The sequence below is a fragment of the Pteropus medius genome, unplaced genomic scaffold (genome assembly GCF_902729225.1).
Source record: "Pteropus medius unplaced genomic scaffold, Ma_sr-lr_union100, whole genome shotgun sequence".
In the NCBI taxonomy this organism is placed as follows: Eukaryota; Metazoa; Chordata; class Mammalia; order Chiroptera; family Pteropodidae; genus Pteropus; species Pteropus medius.
In genome coordinates this window covers 1,566,527-1,588,067 of record NW_024340701.1, presented here as the reverse complement: position 1 = coordinate 1,588,067, position 21,541 = coordinate 1,566,527, and the positions used below count along the sequence as shown (strand labels likewise).

The following is a 21,541-nucleotide window of genomic DNA, read 5'->3' as shown; positions in this document are numbered from 1 at the left end:
TTTATATCCCCCATATAAGTGATATCATGTGATTTTCAACTTCTGACTGGCTTATTTCGCTTAGCATGATTATCTCGAGGTCCATCCATGTTGTCGCAAATGGCAGTATTTCATCTCTTCTTTTGTCTGTTCAGCTCCTCTGCCCATTTTTTGATTGGATTGTTTGTTTTTTGTTGTTGTTATTGAGTTGTATGAGTTCTTTGTATATTTTGGATATTAGGCCCTTATCGGAGGTGTTGCTTGCAAATATATTTTCCCATTCAGATGGTTGTCTCTTTACCTTGTTGACAATTTCTTTTGCTGAGCAGAAGCTTTTTAGTTTGATGTAGTTACATTCATTTATTTTAGCTTTTACTTCCCTTGCTTTTGAGGTCAAATTCATAAAATCCTCTTTAAGTCCAAGGTCCTTGAGTTTAATTCCTATGTTTTCTTCTATGCATTTTATTGTTTCAGGTCTTATATTCAGGTCCTTAATCCATTTCGAGTTAATTTTGGTGTGTGGTGATAGACAACAGTCTAGTTTCATTTACTAATATTTTTTGAGGATTTTTGCACCTACATCTATCAGGGATATGGACCTGTAATTTTCTTTTCTTGTGGCGTCCTTGACTGGATTTGATATCAGGGTAATTCTGGCCTTATAAAATGACCTTGGAAGAGTCTCCTCCTCTTCTGTTTTTTGTAAGAGTTTGAAAGGATTGATATTAATCTTCTTTGAAAGTTTGGGAGAATTTACCAGTGAAACCATCTGGTCCTGGACTTTTTTTGGGGGGGAGGTCTTTGTTTACTGAGTCAATCTCCTTACTAGTAATTGGTCAGTTCAGTTTTCATTTTTAATAACCAAAACTTTGTAATAATCCCAAACTGGAAACAATCAAATATCCATCAATAGATGAATGAATAAACAAACTGTGATATAAGCATATAATGGAATACTACTCAGTAATGAAAAGAAATGAACTACTGATACACAGCACAACATGTTTGAATCTCAAAATAATTATGCTAAGTGAAAGAAGCCAGACCAAATAAAAAAACAATACATATTGTATTATACCATTTATGTATAATTTTAGAAAATGCACACTGTAGTGATAGAAGGAAAATCAGTGGGAATGAGAGCTGGAGCAAGCCAGGATAGAAAGGAAGAAGAGATTACCAAGGGTCACAAGGAAACTTGGGGATAATAGATATGTTCATTATCTTGATTGTGGTGATGGTTTCTTGGGTGTATAGATTTGCCAAAATTTATCAACCTGTACATTTTAAATATGCGCTGATTATTTCATGGCAATTACCCTCAATAAAGCTATAAATAAATATATAAGTAAGTAATGATAGCAACTAATTATAACCCATTAAATAAAATAGGTATCCATGAGTTTTATACTGATATGAATAAATAAATGAGTAGGGTGAAATGCCAACTGATGATTGTGGAAAAATGATAAAATAAGAATATACCAATTTGAAACCATATAATACTTCACTCAGCCTAGAAATATCAATGGATATTAAACTAGTAGGTGAACTAGTAGATGAAGGATTTTTACGGTCTCAAAGTAACTCCCCACAAAATACTTGTTAATCATAAAGAAAAGACGTATAACTTTACAGTAGAGAAACCTAGCAGATATCACTTTAATTGAGTAATCATAGTTAATACCACCAGTAATGGGTCAAGTCAGTGTCATATATCACCTGTTAGGAAGCAATAAGAACTCAGCATCACTTCTGTGATACTATAGCCAAAAATGTAAGTCTTCATCTAATCATGAGAAAATATCAAGAATACCCAGATTGAAGGACATACTACAAAATAACTTGTCTAATCTGCAAAAAGTGTCAAGGTCATGAATGTCAGGGGAAGACTGAAGAATTTTTCCAAGTTGACAAAGACTAAAGAGATGTGACAGACTAAATGTAACATACGTGATCTTCCATAAAATGATTTTGCTATAAAGTACATTATTGGGACAATTGGTGAAACTTGAATCGGGTCTGTGATGGATGGTAGTAATATTATCAATATTAATTTCCTGATTTTGATTATTGTGTTTTTGGTATGTAGAAAAGTGTCCTCCTTGTTTGCCAGAAATATAGGCTACAGTATTTGGGAGTGATGGAATTCAAGTCAGTTACTTACTTTTAAATGGTTCAGGAGTAAGAAAAGGTCTCTCTCTACTATTCTTGAAACTTTTTTGTATGTTTGAAATTCAAAATAAAAGAAAACATTTTGACAAAGCAATTTGCAAAGTTGTGGAGTGAGAGTATAGATTTGTAATCTTTTGTGGAGGGCAATTTGTCATATCTATTAAAATTACGATGCATGTATCCTTTGACCTAGCAATTTCACTTCCAGGATTTTATCTTACAAATATTTTGTACAAATGTGAAATGATGTTTGTACAAGGTTATGCACTCCAACATTATTTGTAGTTGCAAAATATCTGAAACATTCTAAATATCCATCAACAGGAGACTGATTAAATTTATTTCTTTGGGTCCAAAATTCTCTTACATGGAATTAAAAACTGAAAAGATTCAAAAATCTAAACTTTTTGTAAGTTTCACAGCAAAACCTGACCTCAGATGACATGAGGCTTTAGTTGTTGCTCAGCGCTCTTACCAGTCACACACATCTCTGCCTTTACCAAGATTGTGTTGCCTTCTCTGTTTATGCTGTTATTTTGTAAGTTAGAGTTTAATTACCCTGTAAATACGTCCACAAAATTGAAAATACTCCTGTAGGTAAAAATAAGAAAAGGAAGTATCTGTCATCAATAGCGTAAAAAATAGAGTTAGTGCAGAATCGTGATCAGGTGCGTCTATGAGGCATCTTACTGAAGAATAAGGTATGGAAATTAACATCAATTATGACTTGAAAGAATAGAAAGACAAAGTGTTGAAGTTTTAAAGTGACAAAAATGACCAGAACTAATAAAGAATAGAAAATTTTTAAAGGACAAAAAATGAAGATGTTGACATGGCCATGATTGAATAAATAAAACAATGAAGTGGTGCAAATATGCTACTGAATGGTTTCTTGCTCATGAAACAAACTAGAATATGCCATGAACGACTGAACATTTAAGGTGAGTATAGAATATCAGAAGATTGGCTGCAGAGGATGATGGTATAAAATATTTGAACATCTATAATGAAGAAGCTTCTGCTTATCATGAAGGAGACAAAAATTATGACATTGTTAAGAGAATTTTTAATGAAGATCTTAGTCCCACACATGTATAGAGTGCTGATGAAATAGCTCTGTTCTGTCCTATATTATTTTATTTTAAAAATTTACAATAATTGATGAGCAAACAAGAGGTTTTAAGGACTCTAAGCACAGGTTGAAAGTTCTGGGATGTATCAATGCATCAGACAGGTAAAGTTAGGAAAAGCCAACACCCAAGATGTTTAAAAAGTTGTTCACAATTTGGGTAATCAAAGAGAGATTTTCTAAAGAGCCCAGTAATCTGTACCAATAACATGAGCTCATTGCACACAGGCTGGAATGAAAGAAAACTTATATTATTCTTGAACCACTGTTCTACATACAGTCCGTCTGAACTTTTTGTGATCAAGAAAATTTTCTCCCAACAAAGAGAAAATATAAATATTTATTTTTCTATTTTCATACTCTATACTTGTAGCAGTTAACTTCCAAGGCTTCCTAAAGGAGTTAATTGCAGAAGCTTTATCAGGCATACCTTAATGGTGCCATTTACACAGTTGCTGATGCTTAGAATGATTGATAAATATTGGGCAGATTCTTTGGCTTACAATAATGTTTGAAAGTGAACCTGTAGGTAAAAAAGACTGAAAGATTTTGTCATTAATAAGAAGATATATAGTCTCATTAGTTACACCAAAAGTTTATTGGCTAAAAGTCTAAAGTCAGAGTCTTGCTACTCAAAGTATGGTCAGTGGACAAGCAGCATCAACATCATCTGGAAGCTTGTTAGGAATGCAAATTCCCAGACCCATCTCTGGACCTCCTGAATCAGAATCTATATGTGTGCAGCCCAAGAATCTATGTTTTAACAAATTCCATATGAGAGAATTATGCTCACCAAGGTTGTAGAAGCACTGAGTTAGAGCAAGCTGAAAGCAAAAAATACTGAATATTACAAGTTATATACCTGTTGTATATTCTTTGCAGGATAGAAAAATTGCTAAAATTGTGTTAATCCAAATAAACATGGGGCTAGTAGTGATGACAATGATGAGATGTAACACAAATGCAAAAAATCTTCATAGATAATGTGGGAGAAATGTTTGAGCAGTTAATTGGCCTTGAATAACATATATTCATCAGTGAAAAAAAATTATGGCTGCTCAATTAATTGAATAGATTGCTTATATAGAAATCCATATTAATAAGACACGTTACGCTAGAAATACACTTTTTTAATAGCTATCTATTGTAGTGTTACTTCATCATTAAAGAATCCCATTCTTAGCCCATCATTCAATTTTTAACTGATCTTTGATGACAATAATAGCAATGCTGATGAAGCCTTTTGTCCAAAGTCCTCAAAGAACCAGATGTAACAAATATTTATTCCATGCATATGTATAGATATTTAGTTTGATTTGAGGTTTTATTGAATGTTTTCCTTAGAAATAAAGAGTACCAAGTATTTATGGCCTATATCATACGATTTCAGTTATCAGTTTACTATTGTATTGATAAACTACAATACTAATACTAATTTTGCTCTTCATCCCACCTAGTGTGACTATTCATACATTCAGCATATAAATAGTGTTTAATTATGGGATGCTGCCTCAGGCCCACTGCAAATATTATACAAATTATCTTTCTGTAACTTAAGAAATTCTGAATTCCAAAATGCATTCAAAACCCTTTAGCAATTTTTCTATCCTGCAAGAAGCTCTTTGTACTGTTATAGGATAAACACCAAGATATATTGATATGTAGGGGGAGAAATAACATGCAAATCTGTATATATTGTGCTACCATTTGTGGGGGTTTTTTTAAAGGAGAGGAAATAGATCATATATTTCCTTATTATGCATAGACTATACCATAAAATGGGGTTAGAAGTGGGTGAATGAGGGACAGGGGTAAGGGGAAGAAAGAAATTTTCATTATTTACCTTTTGTATCTGTTCAATATTGAACCATGTGAATATTTCCAAAATTTTAAGTTATAAGTGTCAATAAAAATTTCTCAAATTGAAACATAAAGATAAAAAAAGAATAGGCAGGGGAACCCAGAACAGAATATCTGAGAATTATGGGACAATTAGAAAAGATATATAAGATATGCATAATAGGAACACCAGAAGGAGAAGAAAGAAAGCAGAAGAAATATTTAAAGTAATAATGGCTGAGAATTTTCCAAAGTTAGTGACAGACACCAAGACACAGATCCAGGAAGCTCAGAGAATACCAAGTGGTATAAATACCAAAAAAATTTATTTCTAGACATACCATATTCAAACTGCAGAAAACCAAAATAAAAATATATATTGAAAGAAGCCAGAGAACAAAATCACCATATCTATAGAGAAAAAAAGGATAAGAATTACATCAACTTCACAAACTATGCAAACAAGAGAGAGTGGAGTGAAATATTTAAAGTGTTGAAAGAAGAAACCTCCAACCTAGAATTCGGTATCCAAATAAATTATCCTTCAAAAGTAAAGAAGAAAAAAGATTTTCTCATTAAAAATGAGAGAATTTCTTGCCAGTGGACCCACCTTGCAAGAATTCCTTCAGAGAGAAGGAAAATGATATAGATCTGAAACTCAGATCTACATAAAGAAAGGAAGAGTGTTAGAGAAGGAATAAATGAAGATAAAATAAAACTTCTGGTGTTTTTTGCATTCTTAACTGAACTAATAGATAACTTCTCATTTAAAATAGTAGCAATGCATGAGGTGATCATAGCTTAAATTTAAGTGAAATGAATGACAGCAATGATGTTACAGATGGAAGGGAAGAACTTAGAATACTATTATAAGGTACTTTATGAAGTGACATAGTTATTTGAAAATGGACTTAGATTAGTTGTAAAAGTGTATTGCAATTCTAGGGCAAACACTATTTATACTTTTTTAATTTTTAAACATTTTAGAAGAATATAGTTTTAATATTAAAAATTCTTAAAGACATAATTGATATGAGAGAAGAGAAAATTGAATAATAGGAAACATTTCATTATTTTTAAAAAATTCTCTTCCTGTTATTGGTAGTTTTGAACATTAGATTTTTTTTTACCAAAAGGTAGCTAAGTATATGATTGCAAGTGAAAAAATAGGGGACAACAATCAGGTATTGTCAGGTTTTCCATTTTCATTTGTGTGTGAATGTTTAATATAAATGCAGGGACATAAACCATTAATACAAGTCAAAATGTTTTAGTGAATAAGTTTCAGCAGTTCAACTTTATAAGTTATAAATAGACCTGATAATTTTTCTGGACAAAACCAGTATTTGGATTTTTAAAAAAACTAGTATATTTCTTATTGATAGCAACAAAATAGTGTTTGTAGCATTTTTATCATACAGTAGATTCTATCCATTCACTATACTTTTTTAACTGAGTTGTACTACATGCAAGTACATGTTTTTAATGTTGTCTGTCTTTTGTGCTGTTCCTGTAAATTTGCTGTTAAAATACATTAAACTATAAATATTGAAAAAAGAAAGTGTGGTTCACACACTGAGGAATATTATTCAGCCATTAAAAAGGGGGTGGGGGGGAAATCCATTCACTTGTGACAACATGGATGAACCTTAATGGCATTGTGCTAAGCCAAATAAGACAGAAAAAGACAAATACTGTATGCTATCACTTTATATATGGAATCTAAAGCTGAACTTCTAGAAGCAGATTAGATTGATGGTTGGCAGGGGCTGAGGAGTAGGGGCAATGGAGAGATGTTGGTCAAAAGGTACAAATTTTCAATTATAAGATGAATAAGTTCTGGGGATCCAGTATACAGCATGGTGACTATGGTCAACAATACTGTATTGTATACTTGAAATTTCCTAACAGAGTAAATCTTAAACGTTCTTACCACACACTAAAATAAAAGTAACTGTGTGAGGTAATAGATGTTAACTAACCTTATTGTGGTAATCATTTGCAATACATATATCAGATCACATTGTACGCCTTAAACTTTCATAATATTAAGTCAATTATATTTCAGTAAAGCTGGGGGAATATAAAATATATAATCTAAGCTTCCACCTTAGAAAACTAGAAAAAGAAGGACAATATAAACCTAAAGCTAGCAGGAAAAAAAATAATAAAAATTAGAGCAGAAATCAATGAAATTTAAATTGGAAAAAAAATAGATAAAATCAATGGAAGCAAAAGCTGCTGCTTTGACAAGATTATTAAATTTGATTAACCTCTACCCAAGCTAACCAAGAAAAAGAAGAAATAAATTACTAATATCATAAATGAAAGAGAGGCCATCATTACTGATCCCATGGGCATTAAAAGGATAATAAAGGAAAATTATGAACAACTGTGGGCCCACAAATTTGATACCTCAGATGGTGAAATGCACCAATTCCTCAAAAAATACAATCTAAAACTCATACAGAGAAATAAGTAATCTGAATAGGACTATATATATTAAAGAAATTAATTCATTCTACAGCCATGCCACCCTGAACAAGCCCGATTCCGTCCGATCTCGGAAGCTAAGCCGGGTCAGGCCTGGTTAGTACTTGGATGGGAGAGCACCTAGGAAGACCAGGTGCTGTAGGCGTAAAAAATAAAAAGTAAAGAAGGGATTGTAAACTGACAAGGTCCTTGCGATCTGTGAAGTCAACAAAGTGTTGCCCCACCTAAAAAAAAAAATTGATTCAATTATCTTTCAAACAGAAAGCACTTGGCCCACATGAGTTCACTGGTGAGTTTTATCGAATATTTAAGGAAAAAATGATACCCATTCTTTACAATCTCTTCTAGAAAATAGAAGCAAAGAAAACACCTGTAACTTACTGTGAGGCCAGCATTACTGTAATACCAAAACCAGATAAAGACAATACAAGAAAGGAAAACTGCAGACCAATATCACTCATGAAGGTGAATATAAAAATCTTCAACAACATATTAACAAATTGGATCCAACAAAGTATAAAAAAAATTATACACCATGACTAAGTGGGATTTATTTTAGGTATGCAAGGCTGGTTTGAGCACTTGAAAATTAATGTAATCCATCATATCCACAGGCTAAAGAAGAAAGATCACATGATTATATTGCCAGACACAAGAAAATCATTTGACCAAAGCCAGCACCTATTTATGATTTAAAAAAAAAAAAAACTCTCAGCAAACTAGGCTTAGAAGAGAACTAACTTTATAAAGAACATCGAAGAACTATAGCTACCGTCATACTTAATGGAGAGAAACTAGACACTTTCCCCTGAAAATTATGTATGAGACAAGAATATCTCCTCTTAACCACTCCCATTCAGCATCTTACTAGAAGTTCTGGCTAATGCAATAAGAAAGGAAATAAAAGGTATACAGATTAAGAAAGAAGAAATAAAACTTTGTTTGCAAATGACATGATTGTTTATGTAGAAATTTCTAAAGAATCAACAGCAGAAAACAAACTAAGAATTGATTACACCAAAGATATAAGGTTAAGATACAAAAGTCCATTGCTTTATTATATACCAGCAATGAACAATTAAAATTTGAAATTAAAAACATAATAGCATTTACATTAGCATCCCCAAAGAAAGTACTTAGGAATAAATCTAACAAGATACGTAAAAGATCTATATGAAGAAAACTATAAAACATTGATGAAATAAATCAAAGAAGATCTAAATAGATATTCCATTTCCATAGATAAGACAATATTATTTTTATTTCAGTTCTTCCCAACTTGATCTATAGATTCAATACAATCTCAGCCAAAATCCCAGCAAGTTATTTTATGGATAATGACAAACTCTATATGGAAAAGCAAAAGACCTAGAATAGCCAACACAATATTAAAGAGGAACAAAGTTGGAGAACTAACACTACCCAACTTTAAGACTTATTGTAAAGCTGCAATAATCAAGACAGTGTGGTACTGGCAAAAGAATAGACAAATAAATCAATGTAACAGAATAAAGAGCTCAGAAATAGACCCATACAAATACAGTCAAGTGATCTTTCACAACAGAGAAAAGAATAGTCTTTCCAACAAATGGTACTGGAAAAACTGGACATCCACATGCAAAAAAAACCAAAATGAATATAGACCTTATGCCTTTCATAAAAATTAACTCAGAATGGACCATATACATAAATTTATATGCAAAACTATAAAACTTATGGAAGATAACAGGAGAAAATCTAGTGGCCTTGGGTTTGACAATGAAATTTTAGATACAATACCAAAAACACAATCCATAAAAGAAAAAAAATTGATAAGTAGGACTTCATTAAAATGAAAAACTTCTCTTCAGTAATAAACACTGTTAAGAAACTGAAAAGATAAACCACAGACTGGGAGAATATATTTGTAAAACACTCAACTGAAAAAGGACTTGTATCCAAAATATACAAATGACACTTCACAGTAAGAAAACAAACAACTGAATTTTACGATGGGCAAAAGACTCCAATAGATGCCTTGACAAAGAAGATATACATATGGTAAACAAGCATATGAAAACATGCTCAGCATCATGTCATTAGAGAAAAACAAAACAAAAGCAAAATACAACTATATACCTATTAGAATGGCTAAAATTCAAAACACTGACACCACCAAATATTGGTAAGGATGTAGAGCAACAAGAATTCTCGTTGTTGGAAAAGTGAAAGGTGCAGCCAGTATGGAAAACAGTTTGGCAGTTTTTTACAAAGCTAAACATAGTTTTACCATATGATCCAGCAATCATGCTCCAAAGTATTTAATACCCAAATGAGTTGAAAACCTACGTCCACACAAAAACTTGCACACAAATGTTTATAGCAGCTTTATTTGTAATTGCCCAAAACTGGAAGCAACCAAGATGTCCTTCAAAAGGTGAATGGATAAACAAACTGTGATATTTCTTTACAATGGAATATTTATCAATAAAAAGAATTGAGCTAGCAAGCCACAGAAAGACATGGAGGAAACTTAAATGTATATTGCTTAGTAAAAGAAGCCAGTATGAAAAGGTTACATACTGTAATTCTAAGTACCTGACACTGTGGAAAAGACAAAACTAAAAGATAAATAGTCACAGGAAGAATGAGGAAAGGGATGAATCGGTGAAGCACAGGAGATTTTTACAGCAATGAATCTATTCTGTATCATGCAATATTGGTGGATCCATGATATTATGCATTTGTCAAAAACCATAGACCTGTTAACCACAATGGACCCTCATGTCAACTATGGACTTTAACATGTGGATGTTGGTTTATCAAATGTACTACACTAACGTAAGACGTTAATAATAGGAGAAACTGGAAGTGGGAAGAGGAGGTATATGGAAACTCTACTATCTGCTCGATTTCCTATAAACCTGAAACTGCTTTAAAAACAATCTATTCATTCAAACAATTGTTTTTAAAGGTGACAGAAGAAAAGTAATCGCTCCCATAATCCTGACACCCAATGATAACTACTACTAAGACACTGGTATAAATATTCCTGGAGATTTTCTATGCATATGTATGCACATACATATACTATACACACACTGCTACTTATCTTTTTTTGTAAAAGTAGAATAATAGAGTATTAACTATATATAAATTGTTTACAATTCCCACAACAACCCTTAAAGGTTATTTCCATTTTATAGATGAAGTAACTGAGCCGGTAAATGTCTGAAATAGGTTCAATTTCCAGTATATTTTATTCCAAAGCCTATGTATTCTTACCACTATACCTCTTTGTAAAACATAAGACCTACTTTTCGTTCTATCTTTATTTCACATTTGACCCCTTCATAAGATACACCAGTCTTTCATATACCATACTGCCTTCATACACATTCATTTCTAATAGTATGCATGCCCTTCACATGGTGTAATCCTTAATGCTGTACACTAGTACCTTGTTTAGAATCCTTGCCTACAGAATAGGAAGTGGTGGCCCAGCTCCTTTTTGCTCCAGAGAGGCAAACAATGGGACTGGCAGACTTTTTTTTTCTTTTCTTTTTTTTTTAGTAATAATATGGCTTCTTGCCTCCTGTATAAGTAGCTGTCAAATTTGAGGTGTTCATGGAAATTATTTCTGGGACCTGAAGAGCCTGAGGGAATGGAGTGTGAGGGGTAGATGGAAAGGTGAAGAGAAGTAAAATTCATGTGGGTGCCTAGGGAAGGAAGCAGCCTCCAGTGGGTTCAGTGCTGACAGAGATGGATAATTCAGATAAGATGGTAACATTCAGAAGCATTCAGTGAATTGATAGCAGCCAGTTCAACCAGTACCTGTTGTGGGACCGTTCAGGGAAGCTTTAAAGAAGACCCTGTGACCCTCTCTTGGCACCTATAGGGGACACTCTCAGGCTCCGAACAATCCTGGAAGCAATACAGAAGCACATCCATTCTTCGTCCCTCATCTTCAAGCTGGCCCAAGACGCATTCAAGATTGCTACTCCCACAGACAGTAGTACTGACAGCACCCTGCTCAACGTGGCCCTGGAGCTGGGGTTACAGGTATGGAGGAGTGGGCTATCTCAGCTTTAGGTTTCTGGCCTAGTGACAATTTGTAGAAGATAAGATCTCAGGGGGACTGGGCATAGGCCAAGTCTGGTTCTTTCTGTGTCCCCAGAATACAGCGAGACTAGGCACAAAGTAAGAACTCTATAAATTGGACTCCATTTTGAAATTAAGGCCAGAAGCAGTGTAGCTTTGGGCTCTATCAGATCTATATCTTCTCCCCACACTACCCCCATTCCTCCAAGTCAATCAAGGTGTGGTAACAAGGACTTTATTCATTATAGGTCATCAGTAAAGCCTGTCTGATTTTTGAGAGGGGTGCGGCAAACGTGGATATTTGCGGTGATGAGTACAAACCTGTCTGTACTTATCAGGGGAGAGATGGCTGTTTAAAGCACCAATAAATACTTGTATAAATGAATGCCCAGGGGAAGTCAGGAGGGGGAGTTCATAACAGTTATGCTTAACCCACTGGGAATGCCACTTTTTTTGCCCAGGTGATGAGAATGACCTTATCAACCCTTAACTGGAGGCGCCGGGAGATGGTGCGGTGGTTGGTGACATGTGCTACAGAAGTGGGTGAGTCTCCCACCTCCCTCTACCCCCGGGGTAAAGGAGTTCCTAGGTCCTACTCTTGGGACAGGACAACAAATCATTAGAGCTCTCATATTCTTATTACTGATGGCCTAAGAAAGGATGGGGCTACTGGTAGAAGATGGCCTCTGTTCAGCCAGCCCAGGCTCTGCCCTCTCTGCTTGGACTATACCCAGATGTCAGAAGCACTTTGACCCTCTGATCAGAGACATGTCTGAGAGAATGAATTTTCAACCACCAGTACTCAAGTACACCCTTGGGAGGTAGTTGGCCCAGTGGTTTGGTCCCAGTCCCTATCCATACTTTTGAGAAACCCCAAACAACTTGGAGGCTCAGGACCCCATCTACAGCCCAAAGCCCCAAGACAAGACTCTACTCTGAGAGGCCCCACTTCAGCTAGGACCCCCAGACAGATCTGTAACCCCTGCTTTGGGGCAAGCAAACCACAGGCTCTGCTGCTCCATCTTTGAGGGGTAAGAGCACCTGCCGAGACCCTCAATCCTCTGACCTGGGGAAGGAAGGAATGGGAAGAGACCCCAAACAGGGTCTGGCTATCCGGGATGCTCTCCTTGTCCTGGTTTGCCTCAGATCATCTCAAGGCTACTGAGGAGGAGGGAGAACTTGTCTCTGCAGGTCAAGTTCTGACCCAAAATGGTAATCTGGGCAGACTTGAATTAGGACCCGGATGGCCACTGCTGAGCTCAGGCTCTCCCTGACAGGTGTGCGGGCCCTGGTGAGCATCTTGCAGAGCTGGTACACACTCTTCACCCCTACCGAAGCTACTAGCATTGTGGCTGCCACAGCCGTATCCCACACAACTATTCTGCGCCTCAGTCTTGACTATCCCCAGCGGGAGGAGCTGGCTAGCTGTGCTCGCACATTGGCCCTGCAGTGTGCTATGAAGGATCCACAGAGCTGTGCCCTGTCAGCCCTTACACTCTGTGAGAAAGACCACATCGCCTTTGAGGCAGCCTACCAGATTGCCATTGATGCTGCCGCTGGTGGCATGACCCATTCACAGCTGTTCACCATCGCCCGCTACATGGAGCTCCGTGGCTACCCGCTACGTGCCTTCAAGCTGGCCTCACTGGCCATGAGCCATCTCAACCTGGCCTACAACCAGGACACCCACCCAGCCATCAATGATGTTCTCTGGGCGTGCGCCCTCAGCCACTCTCTGGGCAAGAATGAGCTGGCGGCCCTCATTCCCCTGGTGGTAAAAAGTGTGCACTGTGCTACAGTGCTTTCAGACATCCTGAGGCGCTGCACAGTGACTGCACCTGGCCTTGCTGGCATCCCAGGCCGCCGCAGCTCTGGAAAGCTCATGTCCACGGACAAAGCTCCACTGCGCCAGCTGCTGGATGCCACCATCAATGCCTATATCAACACTACACATTCACGCCTGACACACATCAGCCCCCGCCACTATGGAGAGTTCATTGAGTTTCTGAGCAAGGCTCGGGAGACCTTCCTGCTGCCCCAGGATGGCCACCTGCAGTTTGCCCAGTTCATCGACAACCTCAAACAAATCTACAAAGGCAAGAAGAAGCTGATGCTGCTGGTGCGAGAGCGCTTTGGCTGAGAAATCGGACAGCTCACTGCTGGGGCAGCCTGGGCTCCCAGGTACCATCAGGTCAGGCCAAGGACACTGAAACATTTGTCTACCCTGAGAGGACTCTAAGCACCTGTGTCTGAAGCCAAAGGACCACAGGGCTAAGCATGGGAAGAGTCCAACTCTAGCCAGTATGCCTGCCTTGGCAAGGTTCTCAATGTAAACCCGCCGTTCCTGAAGGAGCTGGGCCCTGCAGATAGATCAGAAACTCTACAACATGCCACCTCACGCCCCTATATCCTGCGTGTCCTGGGCATTGGCCCTCTCCCTTGGCAAACACAGAACACTGTTCCGTCTCAGGGATTGTTTAACCAGAGAAACAGAAGCATTTATGGTACTGTAAATATTATAGTATATGTGTTGCCAATTACATTGTAAAGTTCCAACTATTTATAATTCTGGTTCTAATTTTATGGGTACTTAAAATAGCTGTGGGTGGGAAGATAGGCTTGTTTTCTGAGGAGACTCACAACAATTTCTCAGGTTTCCCTTACAGAGTATAAACTTGGCAGTGGAAAAGTGGGGGGTGACAGGGAGAAAAAATGGCCAGTTAGAATAAATCCCAAGTCTAGTCAATGCAGAAACCTCAGCCTACTGACAGGGCATCTGTAGCCCAGTGGTGGGTGAGGGGCAGGGCCGGGACTGGACTTCGACTTTTGCCACACGAAGCCATGAGGACACTGAGGCTCTCGCTCCTGCCTCACACAGCCTCTCTATGAGCCTGCTGAGCTCCTGAGAAACAAGCACAGGGAGAAGGCGAAGGTCTGGGAGGCCACTGAGCTCATAATATTCATCTTCTCTGGTCACCTTTGTGTTAGAGTGCCTGGTTTCATCTCTAATTATGTATGTGTGTATATTTGTTTGGCTAAGTACATATATCTGTGTGCATAGATGTATCTGTACGTGCCTCTATGTGCACATATATTTATGTGTATATGTCCGTGAATACATGTCTGTATGCTGGACTGTGGCTTTCTATGAGGATATTTACATTTGTGAACATTTAAGAATACATATCTGTGTGTTCATGTTTCTTGATGCATGTTTACTGTGTATGTATCTAGGCACACAAGTGCATGTGTATAAACATGTTTGTGTGTATGCTTGCTCTCCATTGATCTGTCTTTGTATGTGTAACTATATTTCAACATGTAGGTATGTCTGTGATTTCATGTTTGAGGATCTGCATGAACGGGTCCCTTCTTTTTGCCACATCTCTCTTCTCCATTCCTCTTAGTCTCTCACCAGCTAAACGTGTTCCCCATCTCTGTGCCTCTTATTCACCATTCTCTCTCATCAGACAGGCTGTAAGCACTAGTCTCCCTCTACCTTGAGTGGCTCCTTCAGCTCCACAGTTCTCTTCTCACCCTGTACTTGCTTTCTTCCCCTGCCTCTCTACCTCAAGCTTCCTCTGCCTGCTTTTGTCACAGCCTCATTGGTTGCTGATTTGGAGGCTGGGGCTGGGATGCATTTGGCTTTTACCCTTCTGACTAGTTTCTAGCCCTAGTGGGCAACTTGTCTTAGCCTTGGCTGTCCACGGTATATGATGTTCCTGCTACTCTCCTGACACTCTGCTCAGCCTGGAATTATTATAGGAGGTAGCAAGGGCATTCAGAATAGTCATTTGGATGCCAGTGTCTTGGTGTTTACTGTTTCATGTTTTAGTTCCCGAGTAGGGGGTGGGGTGTGATAGGGAAAGGGTGGTATAGCTAGAGTGTGAACTAAGGACCTCTCTGCTTTATTTTCCTTTCTTTGACAAACGGTGTCATCTTTTTTTCCCCTCTACACTAACCAGTAAGTTGTGTTTGCTGTTTGTGGCTACTGAAGTCTTACTGTTCAGCCATGGGGCCCCTGCAACCTATTATTTTTTTTTTTTTTTTTTTTAGTTGGATACATAAAAAAAAAAAAGCCACTCCCATTTCTGTATCATGATTGCCATTTTTTAGCAAGTGTGTGAACTCAGTGCTTTTCTATAAATAAATCATGGATCACAGAAAAGATCATTTTTCTAAAATCAGAAATTGTGTTCTCTCAATAAATGGGGCCCTTCCCTCTCTTCTGTATTGCCCTGGCTGGGACAGGAAGCTGGCTGAGCCTATAGTGCAGTGGGTTTCTAGTGGTCTAAGGAAATGTGAAATGACAGACGAAGAATTTTCTGCCACACCAGACCCCTCTCCAGAGCTCGCAGGCAGCTCAGAGCCTTGTCTCCGAGGAAGTAGCTATCATCATGATGGGCAGAAACACCAAGATCCTGAGAAAATTAGAGGGCATGCTCAGAAAATACAGAACAACCCTGAGCAGCACTGGGCCTTTTGGCTTCAGAGGACTTCTTGCCTCAGCCATGCAAATCTAAGGTTCTACTTGTAAGCAACCCAGCTCTGAGTCTTAATGTCCTCCCATCTTTTGTTATCAAAGCTGAAGGCCTCTCAGCTTCTCCCTGCTTACCTAGATGCCATCTTCCTTGACAGACCTCTCAAGTATTCTAGCCGTTCTGTGCCCCTCTCTCTATTCTTCCCTTCCTTCCCAGACACAATTCCCTGTCAAATAGGATTCATAAGCTGTGGGGACCCCATTTCTCTGCAAATGTCATAGCTCCAGCTGTTAGGAAGCTCTACCCAGCCCATGTTGCTCTGGGGCTTGGCAATCTAAGGGCAAGATGGCCCTGACATTAAGTCCTACGTACATAGTCCCATGTCTGAGTTCTCATGACTTAGAGGAGAGGATGCAGAAAGACACCCCAACTAAGGAGGAACTGAGGGTAAGGAAAAAGATCTTTCACAAACAAAACCACATGTTAGACTCTAACTCTGGAACTTTTATTCTCTTAGAAACAATCAATCATCTGTTAGTGGTACTTGAGAGAAAAGGTATATGCTCAGTTCTGTCGAAGCACACGTGAGTATTTGTGCACAGCATCCACAAAGGCCCCCACATGTTCTGGGTCCATGTCAGGGTAAAGTCCATGGCCCAGGTTGGCAATGTAGCACTGTGGCCCAAAGTCATCCAGCATCTGCCACACCAGCCGTCTGATCTCCTCCTGGGGGACCAATAGGACACTGGCTACAGGGGAGGCCAGAAAGCCTCTGTTCTCCCTGTACATAATAGTGACACACATACATGTAGGCATGTTTCTACTCAATGTTATTCATTCAGTCATTATTCAGAAAAATTTATTGAATGAGTAGGAAGGGCCAGGCATTTGTATTTGTAAGAAAATACAAATGAACAATAAAAAGAAATTCCTGCCTTCCTAGAGTTCACATGGTGTGTGGGGGATAGATGGGAGAGACAAACAGACATCATAAAAACACAATACAGCCATACCCACAGCCATGGGAGTGCACAGAGACAAACTCACAAGACACACACAGGGACGCTGGTTGTTACCTCAGGTGCATACAGGGCACAGGGGTCCAGGTTGCCCTGCAAGGTCACCGTCTTCCCCACACGCTCCCTGGAAGCAGAGTTGGTGCCACATTCTGGTGACTGCACATATAGCAGCTGCACCAGCTCCACCTCACCCTCCATTACTTACCGAGCTTTCTCTGGTGCCACTGTCCAGTCAAGCCCAACCACCTCATAGCCAGCCTGGGCCAGCTCCTCCAGGGCAAAATGTCCATCCTTAGCAAAGATGATCTGGGAGAAAGGGCAGGTCTCAGCCTACAGAGGGACTTGCAATACCCACTATCATACCTCTGCTGCCCTCCAGTGGTCACTTCAGTCTATGCAGCACTTATCCTACAAGCTCCACAGTCACACCTTCACTCACCCCAACTCCATTCTTACCATGGGCACTGGTGCCAGGCCTGTATCCTGCAGCCTGGACTTCACTCGCTTGGCCACATCACGGATGTAGGGCAGTGCAAATTTACTGAAGAGCTGTGGGCCAAGATGCCCTGCATGGGATTCAAAGAGCTGCAATGCCTACAGTTAGGGAATGTAAAGGGAAATAACACACGAAGTATATCAAGTCCCACACACAGAATGTACCTCAATTTTCCCCATTGACTTCAATCTTTCATACTGCCTAAACCTATAAACTCAGTTCCAGTCAAAAAGATTTGCCTTTTCCTCCAGATCCCAGTGCTAGCTTTGGTCTTTGAACACACAGATCATTAAGCCCCAGTGTCAGAGCAGACTTGGTGCTCCAGCCAGATAACTGCAGGCCAAGCTTCTTTCATGCTTGCCATTAAGACACCCACCCTCTCAGGTGTAGGTAACTCTCCTGCTCTGGTCCTTATAGACTAAACTCCAGCCCATGTGTCTCTCCCTCAGGACTCACCTGGGCACCAGCAGCCACTTGTCCCACCAGATATGGTACCAGAGCATCAGTGAGGATGCGAAGCAGCCGGTGACTGGCCTTCGGTCTCTGGTAAAGCCAGCGCTTGGCCTGAGCCATGGTGCTTGAGCCGCCACCCTCAACCATGTATGTCATCAGAGTCCACTACAAAAGGATACAAAGAGAATGTCACAGGTGTAGAAGCCAGACTGATACTTCCTTCCCTTGTCTACACCAGACCTGCCAGAGTAATTTCCCCCATGCCCGAGTCCCTGCCCTGTTTCACAGTACCGGGGCACCAGCAAAGCCAATCAGGGGCACACGCCCAGCCAGCCGTTGTCGAGTGAGGGTGATGGCCTGGAACACATAGGCCAGCTCAGAGGCCACTGCTGCTGGATCCCGGAGGCGCTCTAAATCTCGCTCTTCTCTTAATGGCTCTGGAAAGCTGGGCCCTTTGCCTGGCACCATGGTCACCTCCATGCCCAGTGCCTGGAGGGGGAGAAAAACATCTCTGTTCCCAACCTGTAACTCCAGGAGGAAAGGCTCTATTCAGCCCATGCCAAGAAAGAGCTAAAACAGAATAAAGCTCAGCCAAACTCCTGCAGCCCGGCCTTCTCTTCCAGCCTTAGTTTTTCCTCCTGTCCAGTGAGGATAAGTGCTCATCTTGAGCCTTGACTGTTTCATCTTTTCCCTTTTTCATCTATTCCAGAATCAGATTTGAGAAGGTACCTGGGGTACAACAAGGATGTCGGAAAAGATGATGGCAGCATCCAGAGGGAAGCGACGCAGTGGCTGTAGGAAATAGAAGACAGGTTGCTAGGTGGTGAGCTAAGGACATAAACCCCTCCCTCTTTCTGGACCCCTCACCTGCAGAGTCAGTTCACAGCAGGCCTCTGGGGAGCGGCAGGTGCTGAAAAAGTCTTGGGCAGCCCGAGTTTCCCTAAACTCTGTAGACGAGAGAAGTCAAAACTCAGCCTTGAGGAACCTCTAAAGCCCTCCCTTGCCCCTCAAAAACTTGTCACCCTCCAGAGTTTTACCTAGACTTCCTGACCCTGACCTGGTAAGTAGCGGCCTGCCTGCCGCATGCACCAAACGGGAGTGTAGTCTGTGTCTTCTCCCCAGGCTGCCCGCAGGAATGTGTCATTCTTCAGCTCCGGAAAACTATAGGGACCGGAGATGGGGGATTGGGGCGGAGGGGTGGATAAGTGTCAGTAAGTTAGGCTGGGGGTTGGGGAAGGCTCGGGTTCCTAAGGTGGATTCATTCCAACACCGTTATCTGTCTTCTCCAGACCAGCTCCCAAGCTGTGGCTCCCCACCCATTCTGCCTCCTCTTTACCTAATCAGGTGGTGCACAAGACCAAAGAGCCCGCGCTGGATGGGGCGTCTATCCTACGCACAGTCCTAGCTTCCCCAAGCTCAAAGCCACTGGAAGGACTGGGGAGGTGGGGGAAGGGGAGAGAAGGAAGCCTAGAAAGGATAGTTGGAGGGTCTCTGGACCAGATAATCACAGGGAACAGGGAAGGATAAGTAGGCTGGTTCCAGGTCTGGGGGTTAAAGGAGGGATAAGAGTTGACGGTCCTGAAGTAGAAGTCCTAGTTGAGGATTAAAAGTCCCGGGGGCATAACTAAATGAAGGTCTGGGGAATGCAGCCAGCTTAAAGGCTGGGGAACGCAGCCAGCTCCGCGGATCCTTGGATGAAGGTCTCAGGAATCCACGGCTAAAGGATTTCGGGATTCCAGCTTCTGGGGTTTGGGCTGGGGCCCTCCAGGGGGAAAGCAAGTATAGGGACAGATCCATGAGCTGAATCAGGTCGGACGTCCCGCTGGCTACGACGCCTGGTGCACAGAACTCACCCCAACCCGTTCGCCTCCATGATAAGACGTCTGTAACTGCGAGGCAGTCCCCACTTTAACCTGAATCTGACAGTACCCCTCCCCAGGCTCCGCCCCTTCCTGGACTGAGCCAAGGCGGTGGCCATATTGAAAGTCACGTGATTGATCTCTCGCGACAAACTACGGGGCTGTCCTGGCTGCTGCCGGTAGGACCCCCTACCTCACTTCACCGTAAAGTCCCGCACCCCAAAAAAGAGCTTCTCTCTAACTGCCCTTTACCGTGGCATGAGAAATTTGCTTTTCTTTAATGGCCTAGAAATCCTGAAGGTTTGGCCTAAGTCTCACTTTCACTCCCACTGTCCATGATTCTAACAATCTTATGGATGACCCAGCCAGGCATACAGTGGATTATGGAACCAAGCTGTACAGGGAACTGAAATCATTAAATATGTACATTACCTACTAAAAGCCTATCATAGGTACAGAAGTTACAAGAGTGAACAAGACAGCTCTTTCCTATGAGAAGCTACAGACTGATGAAGAAACAGAAATCAGCAATCACAGTAATAAATGTTTTAAGAGAAGAAAGCTAGAAGCAAGTAGCAACGGGCTCCCCTTTTATTTGGGGAAAGCGATGGGGGTGTTACAAGCAGAGGGAACAGCATGTACAAAGTGAAGAGGCAAAAAAGCCAATGTCTATTATGGGAACTATGAGATCAATCTGGTGGAATTAAAGAGGTTGGAGACATCTGCAGAGTGCAAATTATGCAGGCTTGTGTGATGAGGTACATTTGTTTACTTTAGCCTGTGTAGTGCAATAGCTTACAAATAGCCTGGAGAGAAGTACTGTGTTCCCAATTTTCTAGGGGAAAAACAGAATGGAAAACTGTCAAAATTACATGGGATCATTTATTCTTTCTTGATAACGTCAATTATTTGAAAACTATCAAAACAAAGTTTCCACCAGTGTCCATCATTAGATGACTAAGTAAACAAAATGTTGTATGTCCATACAATGGAATATTATTCCGCCATAAAAAGGCAACATTGTTGTAACATTAAGCTTAGTAAAATAGGACAGACACAAAAGGACAAATATTGTGTGGTTCCACTTACTTGAAATATCTAGAATAGGCAAATTCATAGAAGCAGAAAATAGAGTTTACCTGGAGCTGGGGAAAGGAGGCAATGAGGAATTATTGTTTAAATGGTAAAGAGTTTCTGTTTGGGGTGATAAAAAAAAGTTTTGGAAATAGATAATTGTATACTTAAAATGGTTGAAATGGCAAATTTCATTATATGCATTTTACCACAATTTTTAAAAATTAATGCGACATCAAAAACCATTGAATTGTACATTTTAAATGGATGAATTGAGTGGTATGTGAATTATATCTCAAAACTTTTTTAAGCGGAGAGGGGACAAAATTTCCTTTTCCTCCATGATTGTACTTCACCAACAAACAGCTCCTGTCCAACTTTTTTGCTTCCTCCCTTCCCACCTTGGCTTTTCCTCTCATGTGGTTCAGAATCACTAGGAGAACTGGATAACAATCACTAGTGTC

At 40.0% G+C, this 21,541-nt stretch overlaps 2 protein-coding genes and 1 pseudogene across 5 annotated transcripts in view; 2 read left to right on the top strand and 1 right to left on the bottom strand.

The window, feature by feature from the left end:
* Positions 1–15,858, top strand: part of ZSWIM5 (zinc finger SWIM-type containing 5) — a 149,405-nt gene extending 133,547 nt beyond the window's left edge. Inside the window, exons 12-14 of the mRNA XM_039884300.1 lie at positions 11,493–11,656; positions 12,157–12,238; positions 12,973–15,858. Of these exons, the coding sequence (XP_039740234.1) occupies positions 11,493–11,656; positions 12,157–12,238; positions 12,973–13,835 (1,109 nt within the window). The 3' untranslated portion in view covers positions 13,836–15,858. The remainder of the gene's footprint in view (positions 1–11,492; positions 11,657–12,156; positions 12,239–12,972) is intronic.
* Positions 7,642–7,760, top strand: LOC120623043 (uncharacterized; annotated as a pseudogene).
* Positions 15,859–16,659: 801 nt separating the features above from the next.
* UROD (uroporphyrinogen decarboxylase) lies at positions 16,660–20,151 on the bottom strand. 4 transcript variants are annotated; one of them, XM_039884366.1, is made up of 10 exons: positions 19,998–20,151; positions 19,202–19,314; positions 19,012–19,091; positions 18,874–18,936; positions 18,436–18,633; positions 18,148–18,309; positions 17,652–17,789; positions 17,401–17,501; positions 17,253–17,344; positions 16,660–16,902 (listed from the first exon to the last, which is right to left on the bottom strand). In XM_039884366.1, the coding sequence occupies exons 1-9, from the start codon at positions 20,120–20,122 to the stop codon at positions 17,254–17,256; spliced, it is 1,071 nt and encodes a 356-aa protein (XP_039740300.1). In that variant the 5' UTR covers positions 20,123–20,151; the 3' UTR covers positions 16,660–16,902; position 17,253. The 4 variants fall into 4 exon arrangements, with proteins under 4 accessions (XP_039740300.1, XP_039740288.1, XP_039740296.1 ...); XM_039884354.1 differs by having other exon boundaries at positions 17,253–17,319; XM_039884362.1 differs by having other exon boundaries at positions 17,253–17,319; positions 19,202–19,305; positions 19,998–20,137.
* Positions 20,152–21,541: the final 1,390 nt, after the last annotated feature.